The 14705-nt window shown below is 39.9% G+C and overlaps 2 protein-coding genes across 3 annotated transcripts in view; one reads left to right on the top strand and one right to left on the bottom strand.

Moving 5' to 3' along the window:
• Nucleotides 1-1190: 1190 nt before the first annotated feature.
• On the bottom strand, nt 1191-8861 carry Eny2 (ENY2 transcription and export complex 2 subunit). 2 transcript variants are annotated; one of them, XM_051159543.1, is made up of 5 exons: nt 8741-8861; nt 7236-7312; nt 4097-4167; nt 2824-2898; nt 1191-1474 (listed from the first exon to the last, which is right to left on the bottom strand). In XM_051159543.1, the coding sequence occupies exons 2-5, from the start codon at nt 7301-7303 to the stop codon at nt 1398-1400; spliced, it is 291 nt and encodes a 96-aa protein (XP_051015500.1). In that variant the 5' UTR covers nt 7304-7312; nt 8741-8861; the 3' UTR covers nt 1191-1397. The 2 variants fall into 2 exon arrangements, with proteins under 2 accessions (XP_051015500.1, XP_051015499.1); XM_051159542.1 differs by having other exon boundaries at nt 8668-8832.
• Nucleotides 8862-9006: 145 nt separating this feature from the next.
• Nudcd1 (NudC domain containing 1) overlaps nt 9007-14705 on the top strand; it is a 64930-nt gene continuing 59231 nt past the window's right edge. The window contains exon 1 of the mRNA XM_051159544.1: nt 9007-9251. Coding sequence (XP_051015501.1) covers nt 9137-9251 — 115 coding nt within the window. The 5' untranslated portion in view covers nt 9007-9136. The remainder of the gene's footprint in view (nt 9252-14705) is intronic.

The raw sequence follows: 14705 nt of genomic DNA, 5'->3' as shown, positions 1-14705 counted from the left end.
TGGGGGATTCTGCAGACTGGAGAGCAGTACACAATAGATCTAGGTCTAGTTAGTATGCCGAGTTTGAATGTCATCCAGTACCAAAACATTTCAAGTAGGGGAATGAAATACTCAGACTTGAATGATATAAGGCCACACGGACAGTACAGTGAAAAGGACAGTGGAGGCAGAGGAGGCATTGCAATCACGTGGGCTTAGGAGGGCCATAAAGGATAACCCAAGCTTACAGCTGATGTTTTTGCAGTAGTCCTCAACAAATCAGCAGCAGGGACACAACTCATGGTGTTTCATTACCTAAAGAAATAGCATTAACAACCATCTTGAGTCATTTGTATCTGAGTGGTCCCACGAGTAAGGAATAAAACAAGGGTAGTTAATAGGGGAACTATTACTATTTAAAGTCATTTTAAGGTGTTTGTCAAAAGAAGTACACCCACTATGGATACATGGTTAGTGAGGTTAGAATTAAGTTGGCTGTGAGAATGTTTAGCATTTATCAATATGTGGGTATCTGGGATTCAGCCAGAGAAAACATATTGTTAATCAGAGGACTCAGGAGAAAGTTCTATAAAACATTACCTAAAAATTACATACAGAAAAAGTACTTCACAAAAAAATCAGGAAGGACTTCCAATGATAAGAAGCAGTGTGAGGAGTGGGATGCAAAGTTCCGAGTGGGAGGATGATCAACATTATCACTCTGCATCCACGGTAGTATTAACAGACAAGAGTCCGTTAGATTTGGCAATCCTGATGTCAGAGTAAAGCTAATGGGTAGAGGTTATTCCCCATTAGAGTTCTTTCTCAAGCTCAGTGTATGGGGATGCAATTTAGAGATTCTGCTTCCAAAGTTCAGATGAGTAGAGAATGTAGTGTGCAGCCAGCTTGTAAATGTCCTGTCTTCCACTAGATGGCAAATTCTTTCAAGCATAAGGAAGGCACATACAGATAGGTAAGACCAGGCCTAACCCTCAGGATTTCTAATAAATAAGAAATAAGACAATCTACAGTACAAGATGGGGCATCACAGTTATCAAGGGGGGGGGGACAAATCATATGCAGACAACATGGAAAGGCTTCTCAGATGTTAGCACAGAGAATCACATATAAATACTGGATTATAGTAATTGCTGGCATTTTCTCTCAACATTTCTAGTTAATCGGGAATAAACACAGAGCCCCATTTATTCCAAAATAAAAAAAAATTGAAACTCATTCATGAGATATTTATTAAAATAACACATTTAGGGAAAAAAATCAATACAATGTATACATCATTACTGAAAACTGTATACCATCATACAAAAAAGGACTTTATTTTGGGAAATCAATTTCTAATTTATGGCAAGTTTTACTTTCAGAAATAAATCCAAAGAACAACACAATCTAGTTCACCCTTAAAGACTGGCATGCTGAGCAAGGAATGTTCTTATTCTTTGTAGGAGTTCCTTCTTTACACTGTCAGGTACCAGCGCTGAAACATAAAAATCAAATGTTAAAGTAAGAAGACTCCAATGACCACATGTCAATTTGACTTGACGTTTTATTTACCAATACAGGGATTTCATAGAACTCTCATGGTTCAATTAAAAAACAAAAAGATAAAGATACCAGACTTAATATCTAATACTTAAGCACACAGCACATCAATGAGAAGCACACACGGGGAAAGTCTTTATATACACAAGTGCATTTGAAAATGCACAGACACACTAATCAAGCAAGTCACACTGGGATAGTCCAAAGGCAAAGGGATCAACAGAGTTGGAGAGACTTTTTATTTGGGGTGGGGGGATTGAGGATTACAGCCAGCCTTCTAGAGGTGGTAGTTAAATGAATCTACACATGTGTACAAAACTGAAGGACTTTTTCTGTGAAACAGAGTACATGAATTTGAAAGGTGGGAGGGTGGTTGGAAGGGCACATGGGAAGGTTAAGAGAGAGGAAAGGAATGGAAAGAAATGTAATTATATTATAATCTCAAAAACTCAATTTTACTGGATATCTATAAGAAAGTTGCAAGATATGAACATATTGAAGACGGAAATGTTGAGGGAGAAATGGGATAATTTTTTACATAAATAAATGATGTCTAAATAATGTTAACAGACTAAGAAAAAATAGAAAAAGAAATCAGAGAAAACTAACTTAAAGTATAAACTCATAAAAAGAACAAATTTTTTCAGAGCCATACTTGGAAAAAAAAATTTCTCAGTTGTAAACAAACTTTAAAAAAAAGGACCATGGGGTTTTATAGTTCCTTCTCAACAGGAAATTCATATTCTGTAATAATTTTCAGAGTTATTTTATACTCAAATGATTTTGATTGTGGCTATGTGTAAAGACATCCTATAACTCATCTAATTTAGATGCTTTCACTTCTAAGTCTTAAATATGTATCACCCTGAATTACCAAATTCTTAATTAGACATTCAAGAAGCAAGATGTTCATTTATTTTTAATAAGGAAAGAGATAGTAGGACAGTGACTCAGGACTGGAATAAAATGTTGAATTATTGAATATATAAGTGTAATCAGGCCATATCTAATAAAGTTTATAAATCCGAGCTTTCAGTGACATTTCCCCATATAAAATCTCATGTTAAACATGATTTGCCTTTCCAAACATCAATCCAACACTGCATACGGTTAGTGCCAACGTATACCCATTATATCAGTTGTTACTCAAGACTGGCACACCAGCCAGCCAGGCAACGGTACTCTTCAACTTTTCCCACATGCAGAACAACTCTATAATTTTGGAAAGTTTGTTTTCCCTACAAAAATCCTATGTTTCCTCCTGACACAATTTGTGCTCCTTACCTCTGCCTTTTGGAGTGATTTCAGCCACCAAGTCATCAACAGTAACGTGTTCTAGTCCTTTTTCTTTAATTACCTCTTATGCAAAAGCAAAAAACAAATCATATCATTTAAAATTATTATCTGTAAGAAAGATTTTCATAGAGGAAGGGTTAAAATCATGTTTTTAGAGTATATATTGGTCTTTAAATAAAAAGCGGACATTTTTTCTTTTTTAATGAAAATTTATAGCCTCATGAACATATTAATCTCCAGATTATAGACAGTATGTTCATACTTCAGCTAAGTAGCTTAAACAAACAAATAGCTGTAATATTAGGGTAAGTTAGAACTGGGAACGGTCAAATCTAACTTTTGTGACAAGCTGGGGCTGAACAGAGTTTACAATAATCACATTATGTTTAACTGTATCAAGGAAACAAAACTTATTATTTGAATCTACTTTATAACTTCATAGCCAAAACTAAGATGTAGAGCTCCTGTGCTCTTTTCTCTTCTCCAACCTGGACTAAAGGAAATAAAGAGAGAATACAATCAACATTTGTGGGAACCCTGCTAGCTGCTTTACAACTTTAATATCTACAAAAAGTTCTGTGTCAGAGGTGAGATAACTGAGGCATAAAGATTACTCATTTATACCTCATGAAAAATGAACTCCAGTTTTGCACGATTTCAGCTTCCCTCTTTAATTTATTTGTCACAATGTCTTCTTATATTTAATACAGACACAGTCTATTATTTTTACTTGTAGAAAACATCACAAGGACAACTCATTAAAAGTATCTTGAATTTCACTATACCAAAAGTTGAGCCAGAAAAGGGCTCATTTTAAAAGCATGTGCAGTATCAACAGCAGCTACCAAAAAATGTAAAAAAAAAAAAAAAATCCTTTAATTGTACATTTTCTATATTAAATTTAATCCCCTGACAACACAAGTGACAGTACAGTTATCAACCATCAAGTGCTCATCATATCAAGAAAAAGTACTTACTAATGTTACTTAAAAACACAAGAGTTTTTGATATTTTGATCCCAGAGGGTCTTCAGTACTCATGTTTCACTTTTGCAAAATACATGGAAAATTTCTAAAAACTCAGGAATTAAGTCTTAAAAAAAAAAAAAATCACTCACCATAGGACTCAGTTTGCAGTTGCTTAAAATGCTGCTGGAGGATTTACACTGTAGGAAACGAACCACACTTTCTTACAGACTCCCAGACCAACCCAGTTCTGAGAAACAGATACAGAAAGAGCTTAGCTAAGTGAAACTGATTACCTTTACAGTGTGCCTTCAACTGATCCTTCCAGCCGCACTCAATTAATTTAGCTCTCAGCAACTCTTTGAGGCTGTTTAAAAAGGAAATGTTTTCAAATTACTTGAAGCAGGACACTGTAGACAGGAATGTCTGCAGCAATGTGCCAGACAAGCTGTGACCCCGCTGCTGCCCCCAGCCTTTCACAGTGTCTGAGCCTGAGTCATCACTTAGTTTTCCGATGTTACTCAAGCCAAATCTCGGCCTCAGTTATCTTCAGGCTCCAAACCCACTCAGTGGCTCCTGCCTTCCGTCTCCCACACTACAGCAACTGGCATGGCTATTGTAATTCAATTATCAGAATGTCTTTCCTTAATCTGGAAAATCCTGTACCAACTAGTGATACCAATACAATAGCTTGCTTCTCTTTCGCAACACCCATCTTTGTAAACTCAAAATCCTTAACAGAAATCATTGAAATGTCACATCTTACACAGATTTTCTTTCCCTGTAAACTACCACTCTTTCAACAGCCCCAGAGATACATGATGCCTATCTTGCTACCTAAATAGGTCTTTCCTCAATTTCCAGGGCCAACTTGACTTCATATCCTCTCCTTGTCCTCGAAATGACAATCTCACTCTTTCGGTTTGCTGGGTTAGACTCTGGGAGTATCCTTCACCTAGCTACATGTTCAACATATGAGCAAGTCTTCCAGTTTCAGCTTTAAAACGCTTACCTAGGATTCAAATGCTTTTCTGCCAAGAGCACCCTAGTTCCAGCCACCGTCTTTCCTTGTCTTAACTTGTACCTAGCTTCCTACATCCACTCCCTGCCTCTTCCCTTTAGCATAACACTCTCCTCAAAATCTTCCAGTGCCTTCCCGCTTTACTTGGGATAACGTTCTAACTCTACTATAGACCAAACGAGAGCTCCTGCTCCTCTGCTGAGCTTCCGCCTCTGTCTCCCCTCTTTCCACCCACGTTTCTCCTGGGTAGCATATGACTATTCAGGCAAGTTTATCTTAGGACTACGGTTATTGGAGCGGCCAGTTCTTCATACTTATCTGATGTCTGGTCAGATACATTACTTTTCCTGCCAAAACATCACCCTCCCTCATATCCCATGCTTTATGCTTTCCCTGGCACTCACCACCATGTGGCACATTACAGTTATGAGTTTCAGGCCATCAACATCTAAGTCCCATGAAAGTACGCTTTACTACTGTATCCTGCACACCTAACAAAGAACGGCACAAGACACACACTGCATGCATGAATAAAGAAGAAAACTATTCTCTGAACACATATGTTCAACACTATTTGCATACACCCCAGCAGCCGATATCTCTCTTCATATGGAGGTCTGTTTCTCTTTTTCATTTTGAAAAAGTATACAAGTATGCCCTCCCCTCCATCTTTGCTTCTTTTCACCTCCTCCCTCTCCCACTTTCTAATTACTTTTTAACCATCTATCCTGGCTCCTACAAATCAACATTCACAATGCCAGAATAATACCCCTACAATAAAAACATAACCTACTCACTCCCTTTCCAAAAATCCTTACTTATTCCCATTATCCAAAGATAAAGATAGCACCATATGCTTTTGCAAACCAAGGCACTCATTTTTCTGCTCTGCAACAGCAAAAAACCAGCAAACAACACTAGCATGTCACTCTCCCTATACAAATCTGGACAGGGTTCTTGTAATGTGAGATATGACCTGGGCAAGGCTGATCATAACTTGCCTATTACCTAAGCAAGATGGTAACCAAGTGAGGCTCTTTGCTGAGAAAGGTACTCTGAGCTGGTGGAATGTAAATTTGGAACTGCTAATCTCTGCCACCTGTGGGTAGGGCCTGTTCGAGAATAAAGACAACAAAGAGGAAAAGCAGAGCTGAGAGAGGAAAAGATAAATCTTCAACAATTTCTAAGTGCCTGGACTCAATGATGTAAAAACAAAACAAAACAAAACAAAACAACAACAAAAAACAAAAACAAAAAACCAAAAACTTTAAATTCGTCAATATTTTAAATGGGCTTAAATACTTCCATTGTTTACAGCAATTTTGAAATTCAGCATGTTTTCAATGGACAGAATTCTTCCACAAGAATCCACACTGCTATCCTGCTCCAGCCACAAGCTTTCATACTTCTCCTGGATTCTGTGGTTCTCCCAGCACTTACGAGGTGCCAAAGCGCTGACTGCATACTCTTTTCCACGGCTAGACCATTCTTTCCTTTAACTTAGACCTGCTGACTCTTTTTCTACCCTAGATGAAATTCTTTTATTACTGAAGCCCATCACCTCCAGATTAAAATGGAAGCGACTGCTCTGTTCCTGTATACACACATTCCTTTGGGAAACTTTATTACCCTGCTCTGGGAGTCATGCTATCTTTCTCAGCCCTTTCATTTTTTTAAAAGACGTACTTATTAATTTTTTATGTATATGAGTGCTCTATCTGCACGTATACCTGCGTATCAGAAGAGGGCATCAGATCCCAGTATAGATGGTTGTGAGCCACCATGTGGTTGCTGGGAATTGAACTCAGGACCTCTGAAGAGTAGATAGTGCTCTTAACTGCTGAGCCATCTCTTCAGGCCTGTTAGCCCTTTCTTTGTATTTCCAAATTAGTCCTTTCTTTAAACATTTGCTCCTTAAATTAGATGTTAAGGATGGCATTATATAGTGGGTTAAAAAAAGGTATTTTTGTTGTGGAACTTGGATCACACTGAAGAATGAAAATGGAGTAGGCAGTAGATACAAGAGCTGGTATTTGAAGATACATAACTGAATATTAAAATAAGAGGAAGAAGAAAGCCCTTCAGAAAACATTAACAGCACACGCTGCTACAGAGCTAAGAGCACGAGGGAACTAAAAGTAGTTATATATAAAACCTGGGTAATACTCTCCAGCTGCGGCTCTTCGTGTTCATGTTTTTAAACATGCTTTAATCGTGTCATTTACTGCTCATCTTTGTGTATGGCTCTTCGAAATCGTGCAATGCTCAAACATTGTAGCTATGAAGAACAGAAACTCTGGTCATCTTTACCTTTCTGTAAATAGGTTTTGTCCCTTGACACTTGAAATTCTTCCAACATAAGATAATTATTAAAGATGGTAAAACCTGATTTATTAACATGATTTCCTACTCACCGTTCTCTTTCTCCAGTTTCTATTAACTTTTGGTTAATCGCTGCTCTCATCTGCGCATCTTTGTTCATCTTGCTAACCTGGACATCAACATGCATTTGGAGATACATAAATTTAGAAAGTGTTTCCTTCCAAGTCTCTCTAGACAAGTATCCTAACACGCTGACATTCTAGCAAGGAAAGGATGATAATTTCAAGTATACTAAATGGTATCATTATTTTTAGTATTATTTACTGTATTCCAATTCATATTCGCTATGCTATTCCCTTCTCTCATAAACTCTTTATTAATGAGTCCCCTCCCCCCCGAGAATAACTACTATTTTAATATTATTAAACACTTATGTACCTAATACTGAGGTTATTTAACCCCCAAACTTGCTCTATTTTAACACAACTTTATTTTACAGATGAGAACACTGAGGCATAGAGACAATTGGAAGTCAGGTACTTGGACACCAGGAGCCCCACCTTATTTAATTATACATTAATAACTACTGTTTATTCCTGCATTTTTAACTGCACTCAAATTTTGGGAAAGGCATATAGTATGCATGCTGATAAGACACTATTATGAAAAATGAAATAAGACTATGTGCTTTACTCCACTGAGGTTTACCAAGAATTACAACTGTCCCCTCAGCTGTGGGTTTCGGTGCCCACACATACACTTATTAAAACAAATCTCAAGCTAGTCCTTAATTGAGAAAATTCCCCATTTCCATTAAAAACAGGGAAACCAATTCCAAAATCGGTGTGTGTGTGTGTGTGTGTGTGTGTGTGTGTGTGTGTGTGAAGGGCAAGGTTAAGTTTTGAGAGCATTTTTGCCATTTAAAAGTTTAAAATAAAAATCAGGTCTAAGTTATTCTTTTCCCATTTAATGTCACTAACTTGAGACTACTTTATGATTTACCATCATGTCTATATGAAAACAATTTTTCAGAGTTGGGATGGGGCAAGGAGCAGGAGAACTGAGGGTTAACAACTAGGTAAAATGCTCTACTTCTGTAGTCGGGGCTTAACGTTTTCAAAATTAACTGCAAAAGTTTAGTCAGTACCATACCGAGAATAGGCAAACTTCACCCTCGCCTCGGCCTCTGAAATCACGGAGAGTGACCTTGGGCAAGTGACTTAGTTCCTAAAGGCCTCAGTTTTCTCACTGGTAAAAACCAGGGCGCTAAGGGAATCCCTCCCAGCTCTGACATTCTTGGGGAGGCTGTACCAGGGCGCAGGCAGCTGGAGCGGCGGGAGGGGAGGAGCCAGAAAAACAAAGCGAGCACCGGCTCCAGGCCAACTCCAGCAGCACGCCCTGTCGGAGAGCCCTACAGGCCCGCGAGCGCGGGTCGGGGACGCTAACGAAAAAGACAGCACATCGAAAGGAAGGAGCCTGGGCTGGGCCCGGGTCCCGGCCCTGAGGACCACGGGCATAGCTCACCACCATCACCGCGGGCGAGGGCCGTCCCTTTCCCAGCGACGAAATGACCCTTGCGCTGACGACCGTTACCTACCACACTCTTCGGCTGCCCGGACTTAGACCCTCAGTAGGCTCGGGCACCTAAGCACACAGAAAGCTAGAACACGCATTTCCGGGGCGGGATCTGGCCACCCTGCCTATAAATGTGAGAATTCAACTAGCGCGGGCCGCCTTCTGGTCGCTCAGCGCTCTGGGTAGTGAAGTCCAGAGCTTGTTATCCGGAAGGGGGGTTCGGTTGTGAGAAAACTACACTTCCCAGCATGCGACAGAGACGGCTTTTTCATGGACACTACATTTCCCAGAGGAGAGTTGGCGCCGCAGCGTCCTCTGGGATGGGAACCACGCCGCTTCCCAGCCTCATTTCCAGTAGTGAAGCGCGGACCTTTCAACAAGAGCTTTATTGATTCTCTCGCCGGGATCTGGGAACGCGATGGAGGCGGCCAATTGCTCCCTGCGGGTGAAGAGACCCCTACTGGATCCCCGCTTCGAGGGCTACAAGCTGTCTCTCGAGCCGCTGCCCTGCTACCAACTGGAGCTCGATGCAGGTGGGATCGGCGGCGCCCTCTCGCACCCGGTTCCTTTTCGTTTCGATGGCCCCTGGCGCGATCCTCTGGCACCGTGGCCTTTTTTCTCGGCGCATCTTGTTGGGCTGCACCTAGAGCGGCCGTCCATGCAGAACGGTGCCCACGCGGGGACCCAGGGACGTCCCCCCTTTCCCCTGCGCCTTAGGCTCGGGACTGTGGGCCTGGGCCGATCCAGGCGTCCGCAGCTTAGGCTCAAGTGTTCTCCGCCCGAGCATGCCTGTCCCCCTACTGTAGTGAAGGTTAGTTAGGGACGTCCTTCTTTCCCGAAGCACCTTTTGCAAACGTGATCGCCGAGAAGCCACACCTCCTTGGAAAATCCCCTTTTCTTCTGACGCAGAATCATTTCTAAGAGAAAATTTCCTACATCCAGTTAGCAGTTTCAAGTACTCGGATCCTGATTCTAAACCACGCTACACTTTGCTGAGCGAAAGTGATTTACCGCGGTTTACTATTGCCTACTGCTACAACTTATTTTATTTGTAACTTGCTTGAGGATCTTTTTTACAGTTTTGTTAAGGAAAGCGCCCAGAGACTTGTGTTTTTAAATACATGCCTCTTCTGATATTGATACACATTTTCCGTGGGTAGCACTTTGAGAAATAACGACCCAGAGGTATTAGTAGACATTTGAGTCTACATGTCTGTCTGTCTGTCTGTCTCTGTCTCTGTCTGTCTGTCTGTCTCTCTCTCTCTCTCTCTCTCGTATCCTTGACTGCCCTGGCACGTGCTTGGTAGACCAGGCTAGCCCCGACTCATAGCTATCCAGCTGCCTCTGCCATACTAGTGCTGAGTTTAAAGGCTAATGCCACCAAACAGCCCAACAGATGCTTGTTTCTTTTAGTTTGTTGATTTAATGTAGAAGTAATTGTTGTGGGCCTGTTTGGTGTTGCATTATGACGATTATATGCTTGGTAGGAAACAGTTGATAAGTGTCTAACAAATCATAATCCATTCAGGGATAAACATTTAATTACAGTTTGGGCACGGAGTGATGGGAATGAGAACAAAATATAATGGTAGGACTGAGTACTGTTTTCTCAACTCCTCCAGAGATCTAGGAAACCTTCCTGGAGGCCTTGATGAGTTGAGCTGTGAAGGGTACGCAGGTAGCTGTCGGTGGCTGTGAGAGGAGAGGAGCTTCCTTCTTTTCCTCTTTCTCTGGGGCGCTTCTGTTTTTGTCTCCGCGTGAATAAATGATGCTTCCACATTCATTGGAAACAAAACACAAAGGAGCAAGGCTTAATGGCTCAAAACACGGTACTGTTGCTCTCAAATGTTGCTGGTCAGCAGCTCCTCTTCACAGTGCTCATACGTGCGCGTCTATGCTCAGTTACGGGCTGCCAGGGGCAGCTCCAGTCACCTTGATTGACTTTAGAGGGTTTGCTGGCAATTTGCTCGGTTCCGAATTTGTCAGCTGATCTTGACTTGAGCCCTCTATTGCTGGTCATCCTTCAGCCGACTAGCAGAGGCCTTTGGCAGTAGTTAAGTCACAGCGGACAGTGCTGTTTCAGTGGGTTTTCAACAAGTTTCCAGTTCTTTTATTGGCTAAAGCAAATTAAATAATTAAACCAAGAGTCCCTGTTGGAAGGCGCTAGCAGAAGGTATAGATCCAGAGTGCTGAAAGTTGGGACAAGTCTAGGAAGTTGTTGATTATTCTTATGACATGAAAGCACATACCAGGTATAATTACCAAGTTTCCTTGTGCCCTTATGTAGCCCTCTCTCAGCTCCTCCCACACTCCTCCCATCCATAATGTCATTTATCTTTTCTTGTTCAGTGTTATGTTGCTGTTAGTTTAATGGTAAGGCCTACTAAATGTTTGTTACTAGGTTTATAATTATTACGGTGGTATTATCTAAACTGCTTTTATAATCCATAAAGATACAGACATCTAATGTATTTTAGAATAGCCCATTCAGACTAGCCCTCACAAACTGCAGAGGAGGATGCTGTGGCTCCTCTGTCTTGCACATTTATGTCTTTAAAACCAATGCCTATGAATGACGTTACCTGCCAGGTTGGTACATCACCCCCACAGCCAGGAAGTGAGAATGCTTATGCTCAGTTAGCTTTCTCGTCTTTATTCAGTCCCAGCCCACTTAATGGTGCCGCCCCTGTTTGGGTGAGGCTTGTCACTTCAGTTAACCAAATCTAGATAATCTCTCATGGGTTTGCTCAGAGGCTTACCTACTAGGTGATTTGACAGTGAAGATTAGATCAATCCAATTTCCTGCAAATTTCATTTTCTTTACAGCTGAATAAAATTCATTTTGTGTGTATATGTATGTGTGTTGTGTGTTTTTCCATTATTTATGCATCTGTTGATGAATACTTATATTGTTTCCTAGTTATTGTGAACAGAACAGCAATGAACATGTGTGTTCAGGGATCTCAGTGGTAGGATATAGAATCCTTTGGGTATATGCGCTGAAATGGGTCGTATGGTGGTTTTGTTTAAGTTTTGGAAAAACTTCCATATTGATCTCCAGAATGGCTATAACTAGCTTAAATTTCCACCAGTATGGGTGATTAAGGGCTCATCAGTATTTGTTGTCTTCTCATTTCTTCTCATGGCCATTCTCACTGGGATGACACTGAATCTCAAAGTAGTTTTAATTTGCTTTTTCCTGATTGCTAAGGATGTGAAACACTTTAAAAACTTATGTAGTGGTGTGTGTGTGTGTGTGTGTGTGTGTGTGTGTGTATGTGTGTGTGTGTGTGTGTGTGTGTGTGTGTGTGTGTCTTTTGAGGGCTGTGTATTCATTACATTAGCCTATTTGTTGATTAGCATTTTTTGTTTGATTTAGTTGTGTGTGTGTTTTAATTTTTATAGTTTTTTTGTATAGTTATTAACCTTTTGTCTGAAGTAAAGCTGGTAGTGATTTTGTCTCATTCTGTAGTCTGTTTCACTCTGCTAATAGTTTCCTTGCTGTTCAGAAATGCTTTAATGTTATATTATTCTATTAATTCCTGTGGCTGTTTCCTGTGCTGATGAAGTCTTGTTCCAAAGTTTTGGTCTATAGCTTATCTTGAAATGTATTCCCTTGAATTTCTTGTAGCCATTTCAATATTTCAGATTTTAAATTAAGACCTTTGATGGAATATGAAATGAAAGTTCAGAGATGTGGATTTGATTTCATTCTGCAAGTAGGTAGAAAGTTGGTCATCATGATGTGTTAAATACGCTGTCTCTTTTTCTAGTTATCTTTTTGACATCTGTGAAAAATTAGGTGGTCATAGCTGTGTGGATTGAGTTTGGTCTTTCACCTGTTCATTTGGTGTATGTGTCTGATTTCGTGCTGGTGTCATGCTGTCTTTATTATTATGTCTGTAGAATTAGGTCAGCTATTTGATATCTCCAGTAGTATTGCTGCTTAGAATTGCTTTGATTATTTGTGGTCTTACACATTTCCATGTGAACTTTTGGGTTCTTTCTTTGACTTCTATGAAGATTGCTGTGGGAAACTTGAAGAGAGTTGCATTGAATCTATAGAATAATTTTCGTAGTGTAGCCATTCTTACAGGAGCATTAGCCCCTCCAGCCCGTGATCGGGGAAGGCCTTTCCATCGTCTTACAGCATCTTTGATTTACTCCTCCTCCTACTGTTACTTTTATATTACTATTTTTTAGTTATCTTAAAGTTTTCATTGTAAAGGTCATTCACTTTCTTGGTAAGGTTTAGTTCTAGGTTGGTTGGTTCTTCTTTTTCTTTTTTTTCTGTCTTTCAAAACAAGGTGAATGGAACGTTTTATTTATTTCTCAGCAAGTTCATTATTAGTGTATATGAAAGCTATTGATTTTTGAATATTGATTCTGTATCCTGCAACTTTACTGAAAGGTTTTGTTTGATGTGAGAGTTTTCTGGCAGAGTCTATAGGGTCCTTAAGCATAGAATCATGTCACCTATGAGTAGAGAGAATTTGAATTTTTTCTTTCCTATTTGTGTTCCTTTTATTTTCTTTTCTTATGGCTCCATTTCAGGCTTCAAGCACCGTATTAAATAAGATGGAAAGAGTGTCTCATCTCAGTTTTAGAAGAAATGCTCAGTTTTTTTCCAGTTAGTTTATAATGTTGGTTAGAGGTTTGTTATGTATTATTATGAGGCACAGTTCATCTGGTCCTAATTTCTCTAGGGCTTTTGTCATGAAGACATTATGAACTTAGCCTAGTGCCTTTTCTGAGTCTAGCAAGATGATCATAGACCATTTCCTTACGTGTCCTTATACAGTGCATTACATCACATTGATTGAGTGTGTGGGTGTGGGCTACCTCTTTGCTCTCACAGTCTTCTTCACTTCTTCTCCTAGGATATAGTTCAGTTACTTGGAAACATTAACACCACTGAGCCTTATTTTATGATTTGTTAAGCTGCTTTGAAATAGTGCTCAGGCTAGAACAAATTATTCAAACTGAGGCAAGACTTCCCCATGTATTCCAGACACTAACCCCAAATTAGGACATTTTCCCATGTTACCCGTAGGTCATAGTCATTTCCCAGCCGTGTGTGAGTTGGCAATTTTGATAATATAGCCATTTTTACAACATTAATTCATCCAGCCCATCATCTAATTATCTTTTAAATTTATTATTATTATTATTATTATTATTATTATTATTATTATTATTATTATTATTTTTAATCTTAACGTTTTTGTTGTAGAGGTCTTTCATTTTCTTGGTATGGTTTATTTCTAGGTTGGTTCAGCGCTGTTCCTTCTGAGCCTGGCCGTGGTTCTTACTTGGTCCCACTTTGGCCAGAGTTCCTGTCATCAAACTCATACAGGCTCTGCTATGCTGGGTGCTTGAGGAAGACCTTTGTCCATCTCTTCGGTTGTGTCTTGTAGTTCTTCCCTTCTCTGCTACTCTGTGCAAGGAACTATGGCCATTTTGGGTTTCTCAGAATTTCAGGGCAGTGTTGTCATGTCAAAGACTTTGCTGTCTTCTATCTCAGGTACCTTGTCCTATGGTCTGGACGCTTTTCAAGACTGTAACGTGAGGAATGGTGGGCTGGCCCTCTGTGTGTCCCATGTCTCAAGGATCTCTATCCTTAGTTGCCTGTGTATAGTTCTTGGAAACTATTGTTTTATTTAATTTTGTTTGATTTACCTTACTGGATGTTTTGATGAGAGATAAACTTGTTCTGTTATTCCATCTTGGTTGGGAATAAAAATTGTTCAAGATATTTTAAGTGAACTGGAAACAGTTGGAAGTGTCTGTTAGGATGTGTGGAGTAGAGGAGCACACGGCTTTGTACAGAAGTTTGAGAGGTGCAAGGAGACTGTGTTAGTTATTCATTACTGTCTTAATTTAAAGGAAAAGAGTTATTTTGCTCATGGTCTTAAAGTCAACTTTGCAAACAATGTTCTTTGTGCCCCTCCGTTGTAAATGAATATACTTACATACATATTAGATTG

Source organism: Acomys russatus, chromosome 17 (assembly GCF_903995435.1).
Source record: "Acomys russatus chromosome 17, mAcoRus1.1, whole genome shotgun sequence".
Lineage (NCBI taxonomy): Eukaryota > Metazoa > Chordata > Mammalia > Rodentia > Muridae > Acomys > Acomys russatus.
The sequence above is the reverse complement of the archived record's forward strand: the minus strand, read 5'-3'. Positions and strand labels throughout refer to the sequence as shown.

Bases quoted from the DNA above. Each gene is read 5' to 3' on its own strand.
- Eny2 (XM_051159542.1), bottom strand. The intron at 4,168-7,235 runs GTGAGTAGGAAA...CTTTTTAAACAG, and splicing joins GAAACTGGAGAAAGAGAACG to CCTCAAAGAGTTGCTGAGAG. The intron at 1,475-2,823 runs GTAAGGAGCACA...TTTATGTTTCAG, and splicing joins AATCACTCCAAAAGGCAGAG to CGCTGGTACCTGACAGTGTA.